The following is a 20,111-nucleotide window of genomic DNA, read 5'->3' as shown; positions in this document are numbered from 1 at the left end:
CCATTCATCGGCTGGCCGGCGGCACGCCCGCCGCCGCAGCAAACCAATCGACGCCGGGGACGTTCCTGCACCGCCCCCTCCCCGCCCGCCGGTTGGTGGGGCCGTCTCGGGCGTGAGCAGCGCTTGGCAACGGAAGTTCTGCCTGTGCGGTGGGCGGTAGTGGCGCCATGTGCCGCCCCCCCCGGAAGAGAGCTCGAGGGGGAGGGCTGGCGCAGGCGCGCGGCGGCGGGAGCACGCGGTGCCGCGGCGGTTGGGCCCCGCGCTGCCCGCGGGCCGGGAGCGGCAGCACCGGTGGCGGGGCGCGCGCTGAGGCTCGGGCGGAGCCTGGCCGCCATGGGCCGCCGGGCGCGAGACCGCAGGCGGCAGCAGCAGCAGCAGCAGCGGCCGGAGCGGGACGGGGGCGGCGGGGAACAAGCGGTGAGAGCCGGGCCGGGCCAGGGCGGGGCGGGGAAGTGGCCGGGCCGCCGGACTTGACGGGTGGCGGCGTGTTTCAGGGCTGGGCCGGCGGCTACCCAGAGATCGTGAAGGAGAACGAGCTGTTCGAGCGGTACTACCGGGAACTGGGCATCGTGCCCCGCGGCGAGTGGGACTCCTTCATGGCGGCGCTGAGGGAGCCGCTGCCCGCCACGCTGCGCATCACCGGATACCGCAGGTAGGGACGGCGGGGCGGGCGGGGGGACTCGGCGCTGCCCGCTCCCCCGGTACCGGGCACCCAAGGGCTGAAACACCCGGTCATCCTGCGCGGGTTTCTCCCTGTCCCGTCTGCAGTCACGCCAAAGAGATTCTCCACTGCTTGAAGGAAAAGTACTTTAAAGAGCTGCAGGACCTGGAGGTAGACGGCCAGAAAGTCGAAATGCCGCAGGCGCTGAGCTGGTAAGTGAGCTGGGAGTGAAATGAGGAGCCTTGCCTATTCCCAGTCTTGAGCCTGACAAGTTGTTTTCTCTCTTTTGCTTCTGGCCTTTTTTCCGCCTGTTTTTCACCAGGTATCCGGAAGAGCTGGCGTGGCATACTAACTTGAGTAGAAAAATCTTACGCAAGTCGCCACAGCTGGAAAAGTTTCATCAGTTTCTGGTTAGCGAGACAGAATGTGTAAGTTTTGGGTAGATCTTGAGATATATATATATATATATTTAATTTCATATCCTAAGCAGTGTTTTATTTAAGTGCATTATGAGAAATTGAGACTATACCTTTTCTTTCAGAAGTTGGTTAACTCAGAAGAATCTGGATTTTACATCACTGTTAACAGTGATTCATCCCGTGATTCTGGCACAGAACTGCAGTTAGAAATATTTCTGCTGAACTAATTGCCTTTTTTTTTGGGAATGGGAAAATGAGTCCCTGTGAAATAATTAGTTGCTGTTGGAAAACAGTTGTTTGAGTCTGCTAAGAAGTGCACATGTATACATACCAAGACTTACCTTTAGTGAGAGATGTTTCTCACCTGATTGAATCCAGTTTCTCATCTCTTTTAAGCAGAAACTACACCCACAGAACTAATCCCATTAAAGTAAATATGAAATTATCAGAAATTTCAACTGGGTGAAATACTGTGGTTTCAGTTGTTAAATGCTAACCGAATTTAAACCTGAGTTTATAATAGTGTGGTGTTGATTTCTTTATTATTGTACTATATAGAGGTTTAAAAAGTATCACAAAAGAAATGCATTCTTTTGTAGAATAAAAAGGAGTTCGTTTAGTTTGGTTTTCTTTTCCTCTTTTCAAGGGAAATATCAGTCGTCAGGAAGCTGTTAGTATGATCCCACCTCTGCTGCTTGATGTTAACCCTCATCATAAGGTAACTGAAATATACTGTGTAGTAGAGTTTTTCCCTAAAGAACAGTTTGATATAAACTACAAATTACAACAGCAGTATCAATGCTGATACAGAATTCTGGCTTGGGTTGATGTGGTTTATGTTTTCTGCATGTAAACAACCACAATCAACTAGTGTTCAGCTCATTAATACAGTCAGTGCAACATGTGCTTTTTCAGCTAGATGTAATACTCATAAAAATCACTTTGTTTTAAAGTAGTTGCATTATCTTACTTTCAAAGTGTAAATGTATTTAGCTGGATCTAAGTTATGTATTCTTGTTTCAACCTCCTTTTGAAGTAAAATGACTGGTTTTAACTTCCTGCCTTTTTTTAAACAGTTCTTTGCCAGGTAGTTTTCACCCTTCTATGCCTTTTGAAGAAGTTGCATACTTCTGCTCTGTAAATCTGTTGGTTAAATTAATTTGGGTAATTTGGCGTGTGCTGTTGATGGTGCCTAAAGAGCATAGATGGTTAACTTTAGCTGAGTTGTCAAAGAAATGCCCATGGTATTTTCTAATGGCAGATTGTAGGAGTGGGGATATCTGATAGTAAACTCCCAGTTCTAACCTTAGTGATGTTTTTATATGCTGTATTTGTTTGCAGAATGAATCTGTCAGTGGCCTTATTCTCTTAAACTGGTAAATTAAGGAGATATGCCTTGCTATCTCAAGCAACCGTGTTGTGTACTTCTTAAAATTTTTACACCATGTCTTAAAATTTTAAGTTTTCAAACTTAACATATATAAACATATAAACTGACATATGTGTTTCAGAGACCCGTTCATACATACTGTTTCTTTATTAACATTACTTAGTATACATAACTTTTCAGTTTATTTTCTCATCTTCTTACCCCAGTCCTGTATAACACAGGGCTGATGGCTGTGTTTTGTGAGGAAAGGTCTTATCATCTCTCTTAAATAAATAATGAATTGAGTGATATCTTCAGTCCTAATGTGTCATGGGTGCATTTTGAGTTTTGTCTGGAGCTGAACAGGTACCGAATGTGTTCAACTTGATGTAAAACACAAATTGTGAGAATGTTTTTGCACACACCTTATTTATATTGTATATACAAAGGTAGCAGTATTTGGGTTTTGTATTGAATTTTTAACTTTGGTGACTGTATTTCAGCAAGCGCTTTCCAGAAGTGCCTGTAGCATTTGACAATTTTCCTCATAAATCAGACTCAGAATAGGTTCTTTATCTTCTCTTGTGACAAGACAGGAAATAGCTGCTTATGATGCTCTTGTTGTTTGGGACCTTTTATGGTTCTTAGTGCCTTAGTTTCTGAGCTGCTTGTTATGCCCAGAATCACAGGTTACTTTTAACGCTTAAGCAGCATGTCCTACATGCTGATTTCTATCTTGCACAAGGATCAGCTTGATGACTGTCAAACCTCTCTGTAGTTGTGTTCATTTTTAATCTCTTTTTCATGATTCGGTTTTCCCTCACCATCAATTTGCTGGACCAATTTTAGAGCATGTTTAGGCTTGCTTATTTTTCATTATCTTCTGCATTGTCTACAAAAGTAAATAGAAGCCAGTAGCATCATAACTGTTGTTTTGAACAGCAGATATGATGCTCTCTTACTGAGTATGTCTCATGATGTGTTAACACTGCTGCATGGCAGCACTTACCACGCGCTCTCTGGAACTGTCCGTAAATGCTCTTTGGGTTTCTCTGTGGTCTTGTCTTGCAGTTTAGTCTTGTTCATGCCAGGGGCTTGCATTAGGATCTGAGCAGATCTGTCCCCATCTTTTATCCTGTTGCATGATTTTAGCTAACTTTTACTGGAGCCCAAGGTCCAGAAGATAGATGGGAGTCATATGTTTCTGAAAGAGGAAAGACTCTAGGCTTCCTTTCTTAACAGTGTTAGCTGTCAAATGATTTGCTGTGAAAGTGATTCTATGAATGACTTGATCAGGGGCCAAGTTTGTGATGAAGCAGGAGGGAGAAATATGCTAGAAATCAGATGTTGGTGCCTATGCAGTTCTGTTCTGCTACCCAATGACAGTTTGAATATTTCCCAAAAACTTCTTCCAGGATCCAGAAGCAGGCAGCTTATACTGCCCTGATTTTTTGCAATAAGATGGAAATGAGTGAGGAGGGGTAGCAGTTCATTTTTATGAAATCTACATGATCAACCATGGCAGATAGTCTCTGATTAATTTGTTGATAGTTAAATAAAAGTTCAGCTTCCTCTTGGATGTACCTTTGCCCTTAATGTTTGTTTGTATTTGTAAAGCTCTAGTTAACTTCAGTTGGAGTTGCTTGTGAGCCGATTAAAGGATCATATCCTGTATGTGTAGTCAGATTTCTCTTTTATTTTTTTTTCCAGCTACCGTATTTCTTCCCTACAAACCAAAGTCCTTGTTATATTTTAGACCCTCAGAGATAAAGCTGCATTCCATAATGCAAAGAATGGAACTGTACTTTGTGTTTTTGCAAACTGGTATTCAGAACAATCATAATTCTACAATTGAATGCAAAAGTATTTAGACAATAACACATAGTCAATTTCTCAAGTACTTAAAAAATACAAGGTAGAACATTTTTTTAACTTTCTGGTGTTTGTAGATTCTAGATATGTGTGCTGCACCTGGATCTAAGACTGCACAGCTCATTGAAATGTTGCATGCAGACATGAATGTTCCTTTTCCCAGTAAGTCTGGAAAAATTACCAAAAACTTTTGTGACTTTGAATTTCTGCTTTTTCTTGAAGAAGATTACTTTTAATATCACAGATAAGTAACTGCATTTAACTACATATTGAATACCCCAAGTAGTTGACTTAGATGGAAAGTACTGCACTGCTTCCTTGGAACTTGTAGGCTTCCTTGCCTTGAAGGAGAAAGATGGCTCAGACATATATCTTCACAGTTCAGACTACAGTAGGTGTGGTCAGAGGTTAAATTTTATATATAAATCAGGTTTATTTAGTAGATGGTGGCCTATGAGCCCTCGTGTTTTAGTGGTATCCTGCAAACACTGGATTAAGCTGCTTTAGCCTTAAAATGGTCATGATAGTTATCTTTTTTTTTTTTTTTTTAAAGCTTCAGAATCTTTATTTTCAGTCGGATGCTCACAGAAAATACTGCCCATAGAAATTGTGAAGTTGGGGGAGTGGTTTCTTTCTGTGTTCACTGAAAATCTGATGTACAGAGATTCTTTGGAGGCAGTGGAGGTTTTCTCTGTTACAAGGGTTTAACTTTGAGAGCGAAAAAGTTCAGGGGCCCTTGTTTGTGTCTTATTTCTGCTGCATGGAAGCTAGAACTCTTGAGACCATATTTGACACATCAGTTAAACCTCAATATACTTGTATGTTATTTTATGTTCAGTAAGGAGTCCTCTATTCCATAAGCAGTCTTTTAAGTAAAAGTCTCCAGTGAAAGATTTACACAGCTTTAAAGATAAGGCAATAAACAATATAAAATTATTCAGCTGTTGGACAGTAAAGCATCTTCCCACTATTTTATGTTCACAGAGGGTTTTGTAATTGCTAATGATGTTGACAACAAGCGCTGCTATTTGCTGGTTCATCAGGCTAAGAGATTAAACAGTCCATGCATCATGGTGGTAAACCATGATGCCTCCAGCATTCCTAATCTACAAATAGATGTTGATGGAAGAAAAGAGGTCCTCTTCTACGACAGGATTTTATGTGATGTCCCCTGCAGGTATCTTGCATGTAATCTTCAATATGCAGATTTTATTGGACTAAGTGCAGTGCTAAAATTTTTGTATTACTGAGTTACACTTTTTGTGTTGCTTAATGAGATATAGTTTATGTTAACTTCCCAAACAGGTGAATGCTTTAAACTGTCATAGGTGAGAGGACATCAAATCAAGGTGAACTTTTTTTCATTACAAGTGGTACTTAAATTTGGCCAGTTGAAGGGCTACAAATTTTGAGCTCTGACTCAAAATATTGAAATACAAAGATCATGTAGAAACAAACAGTACAGCATAGGAAAACTAGGTAACATGGGAGAGGGACTGTTAATTTTTTTCTGCTATAAAATGACTTTGTTATGACATTAATTTTACCCACAAATAATACGAATCCGTTCAACCTGTTACAGCGGAGATGGAACCATGAGGAAAAACATCGACGTGTGGAAGAAGTGGACAACACAAAACAGTTTGCAGCTCCATGGGTAAAAATGCTTGTTACACATCTGCACTTCTTTCATTTCTCTCTCCTCCGTTTACCCTATCTTTAACATCTGCGTGCGTTTGCATGTTAATATATGACAAAGCAGAGACTAAGAGTTGCTTTTCTGTCAAGTCAAGATCTTATGTGCTATTCAGAGAAAGTGTAATATTTCAGATGTGAGAAGTGGAGTGTGTGAATCAAAATTGTTTGCATTCTTATGAATATCTGACATTAATATTCATTGAATTAATTTAGACAAGGTAGCTAACAAAAACAGAGAACAAATAATTTGATTGGAATTCTTAGTGTTTAGGCAGGTAAAAAACTGTTGAAAAAACAGTAGCTTCTAAAATGTATTAGTAATGTTTTAATGTCTTTAGAATATTAGAAGATCATACATAAATGGTTTCAGATACCTGAGACTGATTTATGCTAACTGATGGTGAATGAGTACTTAGCCTAGTGCAGGTACATGGTAATAAGCAGTAATTTAAACATAGATGAAAAAGCTTAGAACATTTTACTGTGCAATTGTAACAAGCTGGGAATGTGGTCAGTTACTGTGACTCATCTGAGTTATGGTGACTTGTTACTGCTTGATAGTTAATTCATAATTACAGGTTTCATTTTAGTTTTAAGTATGCAGGTAGGATATAAGCTGGTGATTCAGCTGAATGATACTTTTGTTAGAAGTCAAATGCTAGCTAAGACCTGTTGTTCGTAATATTTGTAACAGTCAGATTGCTCCTCATTTTAACTCCAGATTTCTGAGAAGACTCAGATATCTAGGGTGTTATTTTTCTAGTGTTGAGTACTTTAAAATAAACTTGATGAGGCACTAGAAATAACAAAATACAGAAAGTTATGTTAAAAGTTATCAAGCAGTGGTGTTAATGTTTGACCTAATTGTTGTTTTAATAGGTGTAATTGTGTGTCTGCAGTATAGACTGCACTAAGTTGACTTAGTTTGACTTCAGTTTGTGTACTGGTGACAGCTGTGGAATTTGGTATGTGCTGGCTTAGTCCATGGAGAGTTACGTGTCTGCAATATAGCTTCACCTGTAAGAAATGTGATGGCAAATCTTTCTGGTTCCTGAATGATAGACCAAGAGTGTTCTGTTAGATTGCAGTTAAGAATTGCAACCCGTGGTGTTGAACAGCTGGCAGAAGGCGGAAGAATGGTATATTCTACATGTTCGTTGAATCCTATTGAAAATGAAGCTGTGATTGCATCTCTGCTAGAAAAGAGTCAAGGTGAGAATGCGAGTTTGGGCAGAGTGGGTACATCTTTTTTTCTCAGCCCAATAAAGGATGTACGTGTGATAGTATTAATAGTACTAGTAATAATAGTACTAGTAATAGTACTTTAATAAGCTTAGACTAGATAATGTGCTCCTAGTATGCAAAACTTCAGCAATTTTTGGTACCAGTAGTATTTAATTGGTGTTCATATGAGCAGTCTTCTTAAATAGATGTAAATCAGGTGCAGATATAAAACCTGAAGAAGTCATGTTAATATTATGCAAAAGACTTCTACAGATTAATGAGTTCAGGCTATGTTATCTGGCTACTGCTAAGCCATTCCACTCATTGGAGTCCATGTCATATTTCCTTTGGAAAACATGGCATGGGACATTACTGCTGTAAAGAAAAGTGAAAAATGTAGTGAAAAGCCCAGAGTGCGCGTAAGCAGTTAGAGGAATGTTACTGTGCACCAGTAGGTGGGAGTCACTGATACCTTTATCATCCTTTGACCCACATTTTTACATGCTGGGAATTTTAATGTCTTCAGGGTCCTGAGGTTTTTTACACTTTTGCCTTGCACATGAAACCTTGCTTAAGTTTTTGTCAAGTCTTCATCATCTGAAGTAACGAGGTGGAAACATTGAGATGAGCTGGGAAATTGCACTGAATCAGTTTCTGATGGCAGGGTTTAGTAGCCCAAATTTCTGGTCTTGAGCTGATGGACACTGTTTTTTCTGTGTCAGAAGCCTGAAGTTTGGAGACATCTAATTGCATTTTGCATGAAAAGTTCGACTGACTTTGTTGAGCCTTGTACAGAGCAGAAACAGCTGGAGCTGAGCTGGTTCTGGAAGTAGAATAGCCTGTTTTGTGCAGTGTTTTCTTTGTGCCAGTCACTATTCTGACCTCAAATTATGCAGGAAATTTCATTGTCTCAGAAACAGCAGTTTAGCTGTGGTGCCTGCAGATAATTAGGAACTGACTATTTAGTTTCCACTCAAAGGACGTTTTTATTTAGAGGTGGTTTCTTTGGCAGACTAAGTGAAAGAACAGCATAGACATGCTTCTGGTAAATTATCGTATGCTTGGCTTACTGAAGGCTGTAGTAATCCAGTTAAGTTTAGCGATGACAAGATTGGAAAGCAGTAAGGACTAGTTTGGATAGGAGCATGAAGCAGTAGGGATGTTGATGGAAGCCAATAATGGCAGCATCTAGGGCAAATTCAGTACTTGGAAGCAAGGGTCTTGAGTGGCTGTGGCATGTGGATCTTGTTTCTGCCCAGTGGAGATATTCTGAGGCTTACTGGGAGGCTCTAATGTGTCTCAGTGAGTGAATGTTATCCTTGGGGCTTGAACATGGTGCAGCTCAAGAAGGGTGAGGTAGTGGTCTGCAAGGGGTATTGGATCTCAAGGATTTGCTAGGTCAATCCAGGAAGTTTGTTGGTTCTTCAGTCTTAAGTTCCTGGCACTGTGTTATACTGCTACTTGTGGGGCAGATCAGACATTGCTATCCCCTTGGGGCTGAAGGAGTAAAGAAAATGCATTTTTGTACCATGTTTCTCTGCTGAGAATTGTATTTCTGACAGACCATTTAATGGCCGATGAGTCTGATGTAGTTTTGAGCCATCAGTTGAAGTCATGCTGTAGGTAGGCAGGAATATTCGAAGGAAGGATGCAAACATCAAGTTTAATCAGATTGGAAATGTCATTTTCGTCTATGAATTCATGTGTCACTTTTTCATTTATTTAAAAGACTTGCTTAAACTGTCACTGTAAGAGTAAAAGGTTAGTCTTGTAGAACAGGTTGATAAATTGTGTACAACATGAGGAAAAGCCTACCTAATTGTTAAGAAACTAGGTAACCAGAATCACAATAAAAAAGAAATTTTAAGGTGATTTTTCTGTAGAGAAATAACTTATTTAAACAGTAAGGTTTTTGTATTGTTCTTTCTGGACTTGGGGCATCGTAAAGTTTTTATCCAGTAAATTAAGTTATACTCTGTTGATGTTTTTGTAGTAATCTGACATATTTTAGGCACATAGCTTTTTATCCTGTTAGTTTGATAGTTCTTACCTTCCGTTAAAGAGTTTGGAATTTTCCGTTCCATTAAAAAATAATAAATTCTTTTTCCTCTCGCATTGAAATATGTTAAGTTTGTAACACCATAAAATCAGAATATATCGAGCATTTTAAAGGCTTAGTCATCCCCAAAGAGTACTTTTCTGAAAAGTGCTTTATCAGCATAGTAAATGCACATACTACGTGAGACTAAAAACTTCTGAGTGCATTGCCTCCAACACTGATGTTTAATGATACAGGTTGTAGAGTATTACTCTATGCAGTTGCTGCAGAAAGTATCTAGCCATTATATTTTGATTAGTTTATAGGTTGCAAAATTCTGTACTTACTATGAATAGTTCTTACCACATTTTTTGTTAACTTTCATGATAGTAGTTGTATAACATTTTGTTCCTTGAAAGGTTTAAAACGCAATGGTCTTAAAATGATCTTAAAACTTGAGGGAAAACTATTTTTATAAGAGTTAATTAGGAGCACGACTCTCAATTTCTGTTTTCAATAATATTTGTGTTCTTGGGTTTCAGGTGCCTTAGAACTTGCTGATGTCTCTTCTGAGTTACCAGGTTTGAAGAGGATGCCAGGAATTACAAAATGGAAGGTACTTATCTGATGTTCCTGTGAAGTTCTTTGTCTATGGTAGAGTGTTAAATTATGGAAGTTTTGAAGTAAAATTGCAAAACATTAGACAGAGCTGAAGTAATGGTAGTGATTTTCTGTTTAGACTTTTAGACAATATTGCATTGTAGGGGACAGCATTAAAAATCTTTCTGATGCTAAGTTCTTGTCTCCTCATCTGCTCTCCTCTTTTTTCTCTACATTTCTTTGCTCTATCTCCTCTACTGCCTTAATATAATTCCATTTTATATTGCGTGCAGCATGTGGCCTGTAGATGGCAACATAATTTCAGCCGCTTTTTAAGTTATCCCTTCTCTGTCTTTACAGTCTGTGAGTGTTAGATTTTACTGTTCTTTAGCTGATCCATTTGAATCATTTGGAAGTAAAAGCTGTTGAACCCTTTCTGGAAGTAAGCTATAAAATCTGCAGTTGTGTGAGTAATCCTAGAATATCAATAGAATCCTGTATTCTGTTCCAAGCCTTATGTGATTTCAATTCTGGAAATAGACTGCTAGGGAGGGGCAAAAAACATGAAAGCTTCTTTATCTTCCTAAGTATAATCAGAAAGAGTAGAAGGCTGTCCTGGTAGTAGAGAAAGAAACACTGATTAAATTTTAGTTATGAGCATGTGCCTAATAACATCTGTTGAAAGTTTGCAAGACTTTCTTCAGCTTTTATTTGCTGCTACTGTATTTTGTTCAGGCCTTGTGGTCTAGCTCATCATTAAATGTATTTGCTTCCTTTGGTGCTGTTTTTACTCGGTGTAGTCTTTTGTTTCCTGGTGAAATGTCTGTCCAATGGGAGTTCTGTGACTTAGGGGTTACATTGAATATTCCTGAGCACCAGTTGACTGTAAATCTCTGGAAACAGCAAAATAAAAACAAGGTTTTTTTCAAGGGACACTCAGATGCTTGGAAATAACATTCAGAACTCTCTCCTTAAGCCAGGTGATGAGTGAACTCAAATGAGTTGCTTCAGAATCTTGAAGGAAGAGGCCCTTTAAACTTCAGATATGTTACAACACTTGTAGTCTTCATTCTACACTAATAACAATGGCAAAATGTGCAGTAGAGAAGACTTCAGCATGTTCTTTGATGCTTTGCCATTCCAGCAGTTACATTGTGTGGTTAGACTGGTAAACCAAAACTGAACAGAGCAGGGCTGTTATGCATTTATTCTAGTACATCAAAAATAGTTCTAGACTTGTTTGTACTTCCAGTTATTTAACAGTCTCATTGTTTGTTTCTGTCAAGCTCAACTCATAGCTTCCAAAGAAGAGCAGTTCAGAATATCAGTGTATCTTGTCTGTATCTAGCAATATGAAATGTAGCATATTGGACTTAAAATACTAATTCTGGAAGTACAGTCATTTCTATTTCAGGGACATGGAAAAGTATAATATTTTAGGTGTGATCTGATCAGTGGCTGAGAAATGCCAGACTTCATGACACTGAAATCTGTATTCTAACATCATTATTGAAATTGTAATCTAGATAAATCTTGCATTTCAGTTTCCACTAGAATAATTAATTAAACCTTCAAGACAATCACAGTGAGACATATGAAAACATTTTATTATGCTTGCCAGTCCTGAAGTCACCATCACTGTGACTTCTCTATTTTGTTGTCTTAGCAACAAAAACAGGCCTTCATTTCAGATATGAATTTTATGCATTTGCCCCACACATTCCTGAATGTTACCTTTATTCTAGCCCTAGTCTCCAGTATATGAGGCATCTAGACTTCTGAAGTCAAATTTTCTGTTTGGCTTCATTTTTTTGTTGGTTTTTTTTGGTTTTTTGGGTTTTTTTGGTTGGTTTGGTTTTGGTTTTTTGGTTGGTTTGGTGTTTTTTTGTGATGGTGGGTTTTTTTCTACTTTGGTACTCTTGCTTAAAGAGCATTCCAAATGCTTTGTTACAAGAGCTGTGGCTCCAACCTCCTGCTTGTATCCTAAGCATCTGTCAAAAGCTTTGACCCTTAGACAGAATGAGATGTTATGTCCACACAGTATCTTAAGAGTGGATTTATAGATGTGTTCTGAGTACTAGATAAAGATGCAGACACTAGAAAATTCATGGGGACATGATTCTTCAGTAACTTTCCTTGAAAACATTTCTGTGACCTATATATGCCTGTCTCATGGGACTCTGTGCTTACCGAGCTGTTGTGTTGCACTCTTGGATCTTTCCCGTGTTATGGAGTTCCTCATTTCTAGTTTCTACTGCTACACTGCAATAGCCCTTTTCCTTTGTATACTGCTTGGCAGCTGCCTATAGCAGAATGTCCCACAGCCAGTCTCATGGACAAAAAGAAGTAATGTGTCCTAAATCTGATGGCTTAGTAATCTTACTAATCACCACTGTCCTTCCTTTAAATGTTGGTGTTCTGGAAGGTTAACAGATCACTGTAGTTGATTCTGCACCAGTCTTTACTTAACTGCACACTTCCTGAAGCATATGAAGTGGAGCAAAGGGGTACAGCTGGAAAGAATCTCCTGCTCTTAAGTGCATACGTACAATGCACAAAGGAACAATACACTTTAAAGAACTTTAATTTACCATAGCACAAAATAACTTCTCTTTTTGCCATCTGAACCTTGGCTTGAAAGTATTTTAATACGTTTTTGTTTTGAAAGTACTTGGTTTGAAAGTATTTTAATAGTTGGACTCGATGATCTTGAGGTTCTCTACCAACTGAAATGATTCTATGGTTCTAATTAAAACCTGTAAAATGGTGACACATATTCTTCACAGTATTTATATTTACTCCTTTGAAGGTAATGCTGAAAGATGGGCAGTGGTTTGAAGAGTGGGGAGATGTGCCTTCAAACAGACAAACACAAATACGTCCCACTATGTTTCCAGTAAAAGACGAAGAGAAGCTAAAGGCAATGAATCTAGAGCGTTGGTAAGTTTTCCCAGAGTAGATTTTTATGGGGTTTTGATGGTTACCTTCTATGGTGGTGGGCAAATTATAATGAGGTCAGATTAGGAATGTGTTGCAGTATAGACTTGTGCTTGTATAGGTCTGAGTATATTTTGATTGCTTCATATGTAATAGCAGTACACAATATTTAAATTCCAGCGAACTGAGAGAAATTATTGAAAAATGTTCACAAGGAATAATTACTCAAAAAACAGGTGAAATTCTTTGCATCCAATAGAGATACATATCCATAATTACTGGAAAAGTATGTAAAACACATTTTAACAGTGTGGCTTATTTTCTATGAAAGACTTTCCATAGATATTCTAAAAACAGTGTTTAGAAATGAGTCATTAAAGCACAGATGTGAATGGTGAAATGAATGCATTGCAATGATGCAAGTTATTTTGCCAGAATGCTCCATTTTAGATCCTGTTTCTAGCTTGATAAATTAAATCTGTGAATCCTACTAGTAATACTTAGTTTACCCTGAGAGTAAATATAAATGTGACACTTCTAGTACTTTTTGAAGGCCTGAATGCTGCTGATGAATACACTGCAACTTTTTTTTTTAATCCCACTCCTTCCTAGTCTTAGGATTTTGCCACATCATCAGAACACAGGAGGTTTCTTCGTAGCTGTGTTAATCAAAAAATCTCCAATGCCATGGAATAAACGCCAGCCTAAGGTAACTTCTTTTAAGAAGAGCTGAAATGTTAACTTTTAATAACATTTATTGAGTTTTTTTAAAGCTTGCATAATAGAAAACATACTATAACTGTGTCATATCTACCCTTCAGTTATAGTTCAATGTGTCAGTTTAAAATAATTCCCAAATCCCTTAAGAACTTGAAAAAAATCTCCTTTTAAAATAGAAAAAATAAGGAGGGAGGGATTTTGAAATCATAGTAAAATAGCAAGATAAAACCTGAAACTAAAATTGAGGCTTTAAAAGAATTACAGCAGCAGATTAGATTGGGCAGCTAAAGCTGCCACTTCCTTCAGTTGTGTGTGGTCCCTCTGCTGAAGGCTTTTTTTTTGCTGTATCGTAAGCTAATTCTGATTTTGGTTTATCTTACTCTGTGGCTGGTTGCTTGGGAGTGATTCACTAGCAGATTAGTCTGGCAGATCAGCAGCAGGGGAATGGATGTAAAACTGTTAGGAGCAGCAGCAGCTTCAGCCATCTGACTTTAATCCATTTGTTGTCAATTGTCTTTAAAATCCTGTCAACAGGATTTTAAGTTGAAATGACTTATTTGATCTCTTAGATTGCTCATATCTTTAAGAGAAACTTCTTGTGTGAATCCCTTTTAGCTGCTTCTATTTATGTGATTTACTTCATTAGAACACCTAATGAGTGAAATTTATGTGGCAGTATGGAAAAAGCATTCAGAAACAAGCGTCATCCAAATCGTTTGTGCTCTTCTAAGTTATTTGTAGCACTCGTGTGTGTCACTTTTGAGTGCTAGGAGGAAAGCAGCAAATACTGACTTAAAATAGTCTTTTCTGTGAGTGCTCAAGCATTTTTTTCTAAATGGTATAGAAACAGCTTTCTTGGACAGTTGGTGAGAAATCGTCTGGATCAGTACTAGAGGTGAATGCAACTTATAATGCTATCTTGACTTAGTAATCAGTTTAGCTCCCTAAATGGATGTTTGAGCTCTTACAAACAAATTGATATGAGTTAAGCAGATGCTAAGAGAGAACACAGATTTTTTTTTGTTACAAGTTAGATGCTGCTTTTGCTTTATTGAGAATACTGTAATTTGAAACAGATTCATCAGAAATTACAACAAAGAACAGAAGATACTGAAGTGACAGCAGCTAATTCAAATAACGGTTCTGAATGTGTTACTGAAGAACCAACACTTGCTGAAAATGAAGAGTCTAAGAAAACGCAAGAATTGCAGAATTCAGACACTGAGCAAAGCAAAAAGGAAGGAGTATGTGGGTAAGAGACCATGTCTAAGTATTTGTCCTGTAACAGCTTTGTAATTGCTGAGTATTCTATAGGTCTTTTGTTGTTGGACTCATTTAGAAGTTGATCAAGAAGAACTAATGAATTTACTTTCAGAAGCTGACCTTTGGAAGGTCCTTACTGTTTTCACAATTACTCCCTCAGAAACTTCAGTTTACTTGTTTTTCTGGTTTCTGTAGTGTTGCCTTAGTGAAGCACAGGAAAATGTCAGTATTCTGTTTGGCATGCTATTGTTACCATAAGGCAAGTGTTGACTAATTGAACTGAATATACTGATTTAAAACAAAGTACTTTTACTGCAATTGACAACACAATGCTATTTGCTTTTTAGACCACCACCATCTAAAAAAATGAAGTTGTTTGGTTTTAAAGAAGACCCTTTTGTGTTTCTCCCCGAAGATGATCCGTTGTTCCTTCCTATCCAGTAAGAAAAAATATGTTTCTGTTTCTGCAGTAAGATTCCTCGTAGTTTAGGAATACTACTAGTTTGGGAATATTAGTAGTTCAGTCACAAAAGATGTGTCTAGCTGGTAATACATAAAACTTTTTCCCTACCTTTTTACCAGGTTCCCCTCTCCTCAACACTTAAACTCTTTTAAATGAAATAGCCAACTATGGTTTGCACTGGAAATTTTCGAGTGTATCTTAGTGTCTATGACAGCTTGTCCTTTCTGATGTCATATATCTTAGAAAGTCTAATCTTATTTTTCTGGAGCTAAAATGTTAAGTGTTTGCACAGATAGCTTGAGGTCTAACTCATGCATTTTGAGTGTGTAATTTCATTGTTCAGTTAATCAAAACAAGTATTGTGGCCACAGGAAATTCTATGCATTGGACCCCTCATTTCCCAAGATGAATTTACTAACTCGAACTCAAGAAGGAAAGAAGAGACAGCTGTACATGGTTTCTAAGGAGCTAAGGAATGTGCTTCTGAACAACAGTGAGAAGATGAAGGTATGGTTCATTTCTTCAGGTTTTCACAGTGGAGATCATGAGCATCAGTGGATGTCTCCTTGAACTTTGTTGCTGAGCTTATTGTTTGTATAGAGGGTGAGCCCTCTGATGGGCCTTTTCTTTTAGTCTGAATGAATGTTTTCCTCTCTATCCCTCCTCTGTTAACATGAAGAGTTGTCTCTGAGAGGTAGATAAGTCTCCAGGATTAAAATCGGTATGCTTTTTGGCAGGTGCAAGGGAACTTAAAAGTAGAGGATGGGAACAGGTAACTGCTTTGTGTGTACCAGCATTGTTATGTGGTCTTCAGGTACCTTCACAAGTGTACATTAACACTGTCGTATTATGAGCCCTTTAATTATAAAAGTAATAAGAACTTCAAAAGCCTACCAAAAATAACTGATAATTTCAGCTAAATTATTAGCTGGATGTGTTACATGGGGACGTTATTTCAAAGTAATTTCAAAAACTGAACATTTTGAGAAGTTAAGCTGAATGATAATGGAATAAGAAGTAATTTTTTGTGAATTACAGTTTGTTTGTTTGTTTGTTTTTAATATGACTCTTCATGGAACATGCCTTAAAAGTTGTTGAATAATTTAAGTCAGAGTGAGGTCATCTAGTGCAGCTTCTTCCTTCCCCAAGCAGAGCTAACTTCAAAGCTGGATCGGATACAGTTTGGGGCCTTGTCCACTCAAATATTGAAAATTTCCAAGGATATTTATTACATCTTTGCAACAGATTTTGAAATGGATAAATAATTATTCTTTCATCCCACATGGAGGAAATGGCTACATAATTGACAAATTTTTAATAAAGTCATGCATTATATTAGGCAGTGAGACTTTGAGCACTACAAAGGATATAGTGTCCTAATACTAAGCACTTGTGTGTTTTTAAAATCCTGTCCTTGTTTAACTTTCCCAGAATCACTCAGAAAATTCTTGCTTGAACTAAAATTAAAATTAGATCTTAATAGTTCATTGCCCTCATTTGCCACTTCGTCATGGTGTTCAGTTTTCAACATGGAAATGAGTAAAAGGCATTTATGTTGAGAGAGAACTATGTTTTGATAGCAGTGATTCCTTTTTCTCTTGAATGAATTTTCACATGAATTTAATTCAGTGTCCATTGCAAATGAGCGAACATTACCACAGAATTATCCTTTCTTCCTCCTTTTAGTCGAAGAGTTGAGTAAAAACAAAGTTCAGAGTGGTAATTTGGAATTTATACCCCTTAATGAGGCTTATTGGCTTTGCTGTTTGCAGGTTATTAACACAGGGATAAAAGTCTGGTCTCGCAACAGTGATGGTGAACAATTTGGATGTGCATTCAGATTAGCACAAGAGGTAACTACATAGTATTGTATTTTCAAAGGAGATACTTTGGTTTCCTCTAGAGCCTATAGTACAACTGGCATTAACTTTGTCAGATTAAGGACAATTTGTATTTTAATTAATGTTTAAAATGTGAAAATTATTTTCTGATATTAGCTAGAGGATATACTGCTTTTAATATTTTTACTTCAGAAAGCAGAGATTGTCTTTTGAAATAATTATTTTATTTATTAAACAGGGAATTTATACTCTGTACCCATTCATTCATGCAAGGATTATAAATGTCTGCATGGAAGATGTTAAAATTCTGCTAACCCAGGAAAATCCATTCTTAAGTAAATTTAGCAGTGAAACGCAAAAGAAAGTCAAAGACATGGGTAAGCCTTCTGATTTGTGCTATGACATAATGATTATTATACCATACACAGAAGATGATGAAAATCCTGTCACATAAACTGTGTTTGCTAAAATTGTTAATTAGGCAATTAAGCATTACTGAAACCCACTCTGCTACTAGAAACTGTAGTCCTTTCTGATCACAGCTTTATAGTTCATGAACTCCAGACAATAGAAGAGTTGCCAAACTTAGGACAGCTGTGAAGCAGTGCTGTGATTTTATGTACATTACTGATCTTCACACCTCTTAATGTTCCAGCGGAAACTGTTTGTCATCTGTATCAAATATAGTGATTCTGATTTGATTTTCTTAAATATGGGCAACAATGTCCACTCATATTAAATTTTTATTTCCTCTATATTGCATGCTTGAAGAAATGGAAAACTCATTTTCAGTGGTTTGGTTTATGTTGCTTTATTTTCAAGTTATTGCTAGTCCCTGTACTTCAGTGTTTGATAAGAAAAATGGCAAGATACTCTTTGTTCATTTTACTTAAGTAAAAGTTCTTTTCTAGATTCACTGAATAAATTAATCCATTTAATGGATTTTAATTTTAATTTGTTTGTTTGGAGTTTGAGAGGGGGCAGGGTTGGCATTTGGTTTGGTAGCTACATAAATACTTTGAGGGGAAAAAAAAACCACCCTGGTATTGTCTAGAGTTTACTGTACTGATATTAGCAACTGTTAACCAGCTCATGCTGTGTGGCTGTCTAAAAACCAGTTTTCTTGAAAGTTTTCAAATTACAGTAATTTTAATGTACCAAGTAACACATCTGTTTTGGTTTTGTTCCCCCTGCCCCCCTTCCTTGTAGCGATGGGAAGTATAGTTCTGAAGTACGACCCAGATCCTGAGTAAGTATTTATGCATTTTTGCATTTTTAAAACTTGGACAATAATTTATTTTCAGTCAGCAAAAACAGAAGTGGAGGCATAGAGGTGCCGTGAGGTCAACAGTGAAGCCTGACAGGGTACCAGGAGTATAACAGAGAAAGAAGCTATATTGCCTGTGTATGCTTTAAAAAATTGGATTTAGCTTTATAAAGGAAAGCTAGTAGTTCTGCCAGAGGTCCACAGTATCTCTGCATGCGATTGATTTGTTTGTGAAGTCCAGCATTTGGAATACAAAAAGTTAAACCTTTTCATTGTTCATTTTTGTTGACAAAGCAGTATCAGAAGCTCTTGAGAACTTTTTAAATGTAAAATTTCATCTTGCTGTTGCTCATATTAGTTTTGAAACCAGAGCCAGAAAATTATTTTGCTTGTTGCATTGAGCTTTATTTTTTTTTTGTTTGCTTGTAGACAAGCAGGTACCTGTTTAGATTTTGAAGTTAAGACCAGTGTACACACCACTTATACAAATAGTTATAAAATGCTTTCACTATTACAGATTGTGCACTTATTTATCAGAGTTTGGCCATAAAATTAAGTTTTGAAGATTAACTTTCTCAACGTTGACTGAATGTAACTGTTTGTTTGTAGAAAACCTGATGATCTTCAGTGTCCTATAGTGCTGTGTGGTTGGCAAGGAAAGACATCACTCCGTGCCTTTGTGCCCAAGAATGAGAGACTCCATTACCTGAGGATGATGGGAGTTGAAGTGTTTAAAGCGAAGAGGAAAGAGGAGGAATTGGAAAGTAAAATGACAGAAGTTCAAAATAGGCTGGCACAAACAGAGGAAGGAATGGATGTGGAAGATAAAGAACATGATTTAGTCACAAAAATGGAAGCAGAAATAGGTGAAGAATCTTCTCACAGTCCTGTGGAAAGCAGTGCTATGGAAGTAGAAAATAAAACTGAGGACTTAGATCAATCTAGTAAAAATGCCAACAGTCATGTAAACCAGGAAAGCAAAGACACGGATGCGAATAATGTGAAAGATTAAGTTTCTTTATTACTTGTCAGCTTCCCTGAGGCTGACATCCAGACTTCTGCTTTTAGCATGCAAGTATATTCTAAAATTTTGTTTGGAATGAGATGTTCCTTTTCTAAAGTTTCACCTATTTTATTTTTAAAATGAAAACTATAAAGAGATTTCAAGTGTGTCTTCTTTTTTACCTTTTTAAGCTCTGTATTACTGGTAGGTTTGTGTGTCTGTTGCTGGCAATGGACCATGCACCAGTAAAGCCCATATTTGAAATGGAGTAATGGTATATACAAATGAACTGCCTGTGTAGCTAGTCAAGAATTCCTTCAGAAGAAAAAAAATACAGGTTATCATTCCAAGGACAGAAGTTTTAGGAAAGTATTTTTTCTCTTAATATTGCTTACCCACCTACCACCAAGTTGGTGTGAGTATGCGTACAAATGCACCTCTAGGATATCTAACTAACAACATGGTTAACATTTGTTTAAAATGAAACCATGCACAGCATCCTGGAAACAAAAATGCAGAATGCATTTTGCCGGAGACTGTCTGAGGTTCTTCTTCAGGGTAGTTAATTGCTTGACAGGCATAGTCATTAACTAGATCTTGAGGTAAGCTGAGCATGCCTCAAACTCCTGTCTTGAAATGTGCCTGTTAACCTGCTGTGGTCATCTGTTTCTCTGTCATTCTTTCAAGTGGGAGTCATCTCTGATTTTTGCAAGATACTTGTTTATAGCTGAAATAA

The 20,111-nt window shown here is 37.7% G+C and overlaps 1 protein-coding gene across 1 annotated transcript; it reads left to right on the top strand.

The window, feature by feature from the left end:
* Window positions 1-216: 216 nt before the first annotated feature.
* NSUN2 (NOP2/Sun RNA methyltransferase 2) lies at window positions 217-19,384 on the top strand (the record flags this gene model as incomplete). Its single annotated transcript, XM_080339941.1, has 19 exons — window positions 217-417; window positions 495-652; window positions 769-873; window positions 984-1,089; window positions 1,727-1,798; window positions 4,399-4,483; window positions 5,306-5,498; window positions 5,904-5,978; window positions 7,101-7,231; window positions 9,824-9,897; window positions 12,691-12,821; window positions 13,431-13,527; window positions 14,615-14,790; window positions 15,149-15,241; window positions 15,636-15,771; window positions 17,037-17,117; window positions 17,344-17,482; window positions 18,315-18,354; window positions 18,982-19,384. The coding sequence occupies exons 1-19, from the start codon at window positions 334-336 to the stop codon at window positions 19,382-19,384; spliced, it is 2,379 nt and encodes a 792-aa protein (XP_080196067.1). The 5' UTR covers window positions 217-333.
* Window positions 19,385-20,111: the final 727 nt, after the last annotated feature.

The sequence above is a fragment of the Nesoenas mayeri genome (assembly GCF_963082525.1).
Source record: "Nesoenas mayeri genome assembly, chromosome: 2".
NCBI lineage: Eukaryota > Metazoa > Chordata > Aves > Columbiformes > Columbidae > Nesoenas > Nesoenas mayeri.
Note: the sequence above shows the minus strand (reverse complement) of the source record. Positions and strands in the feature narration are given on the sequence as shown.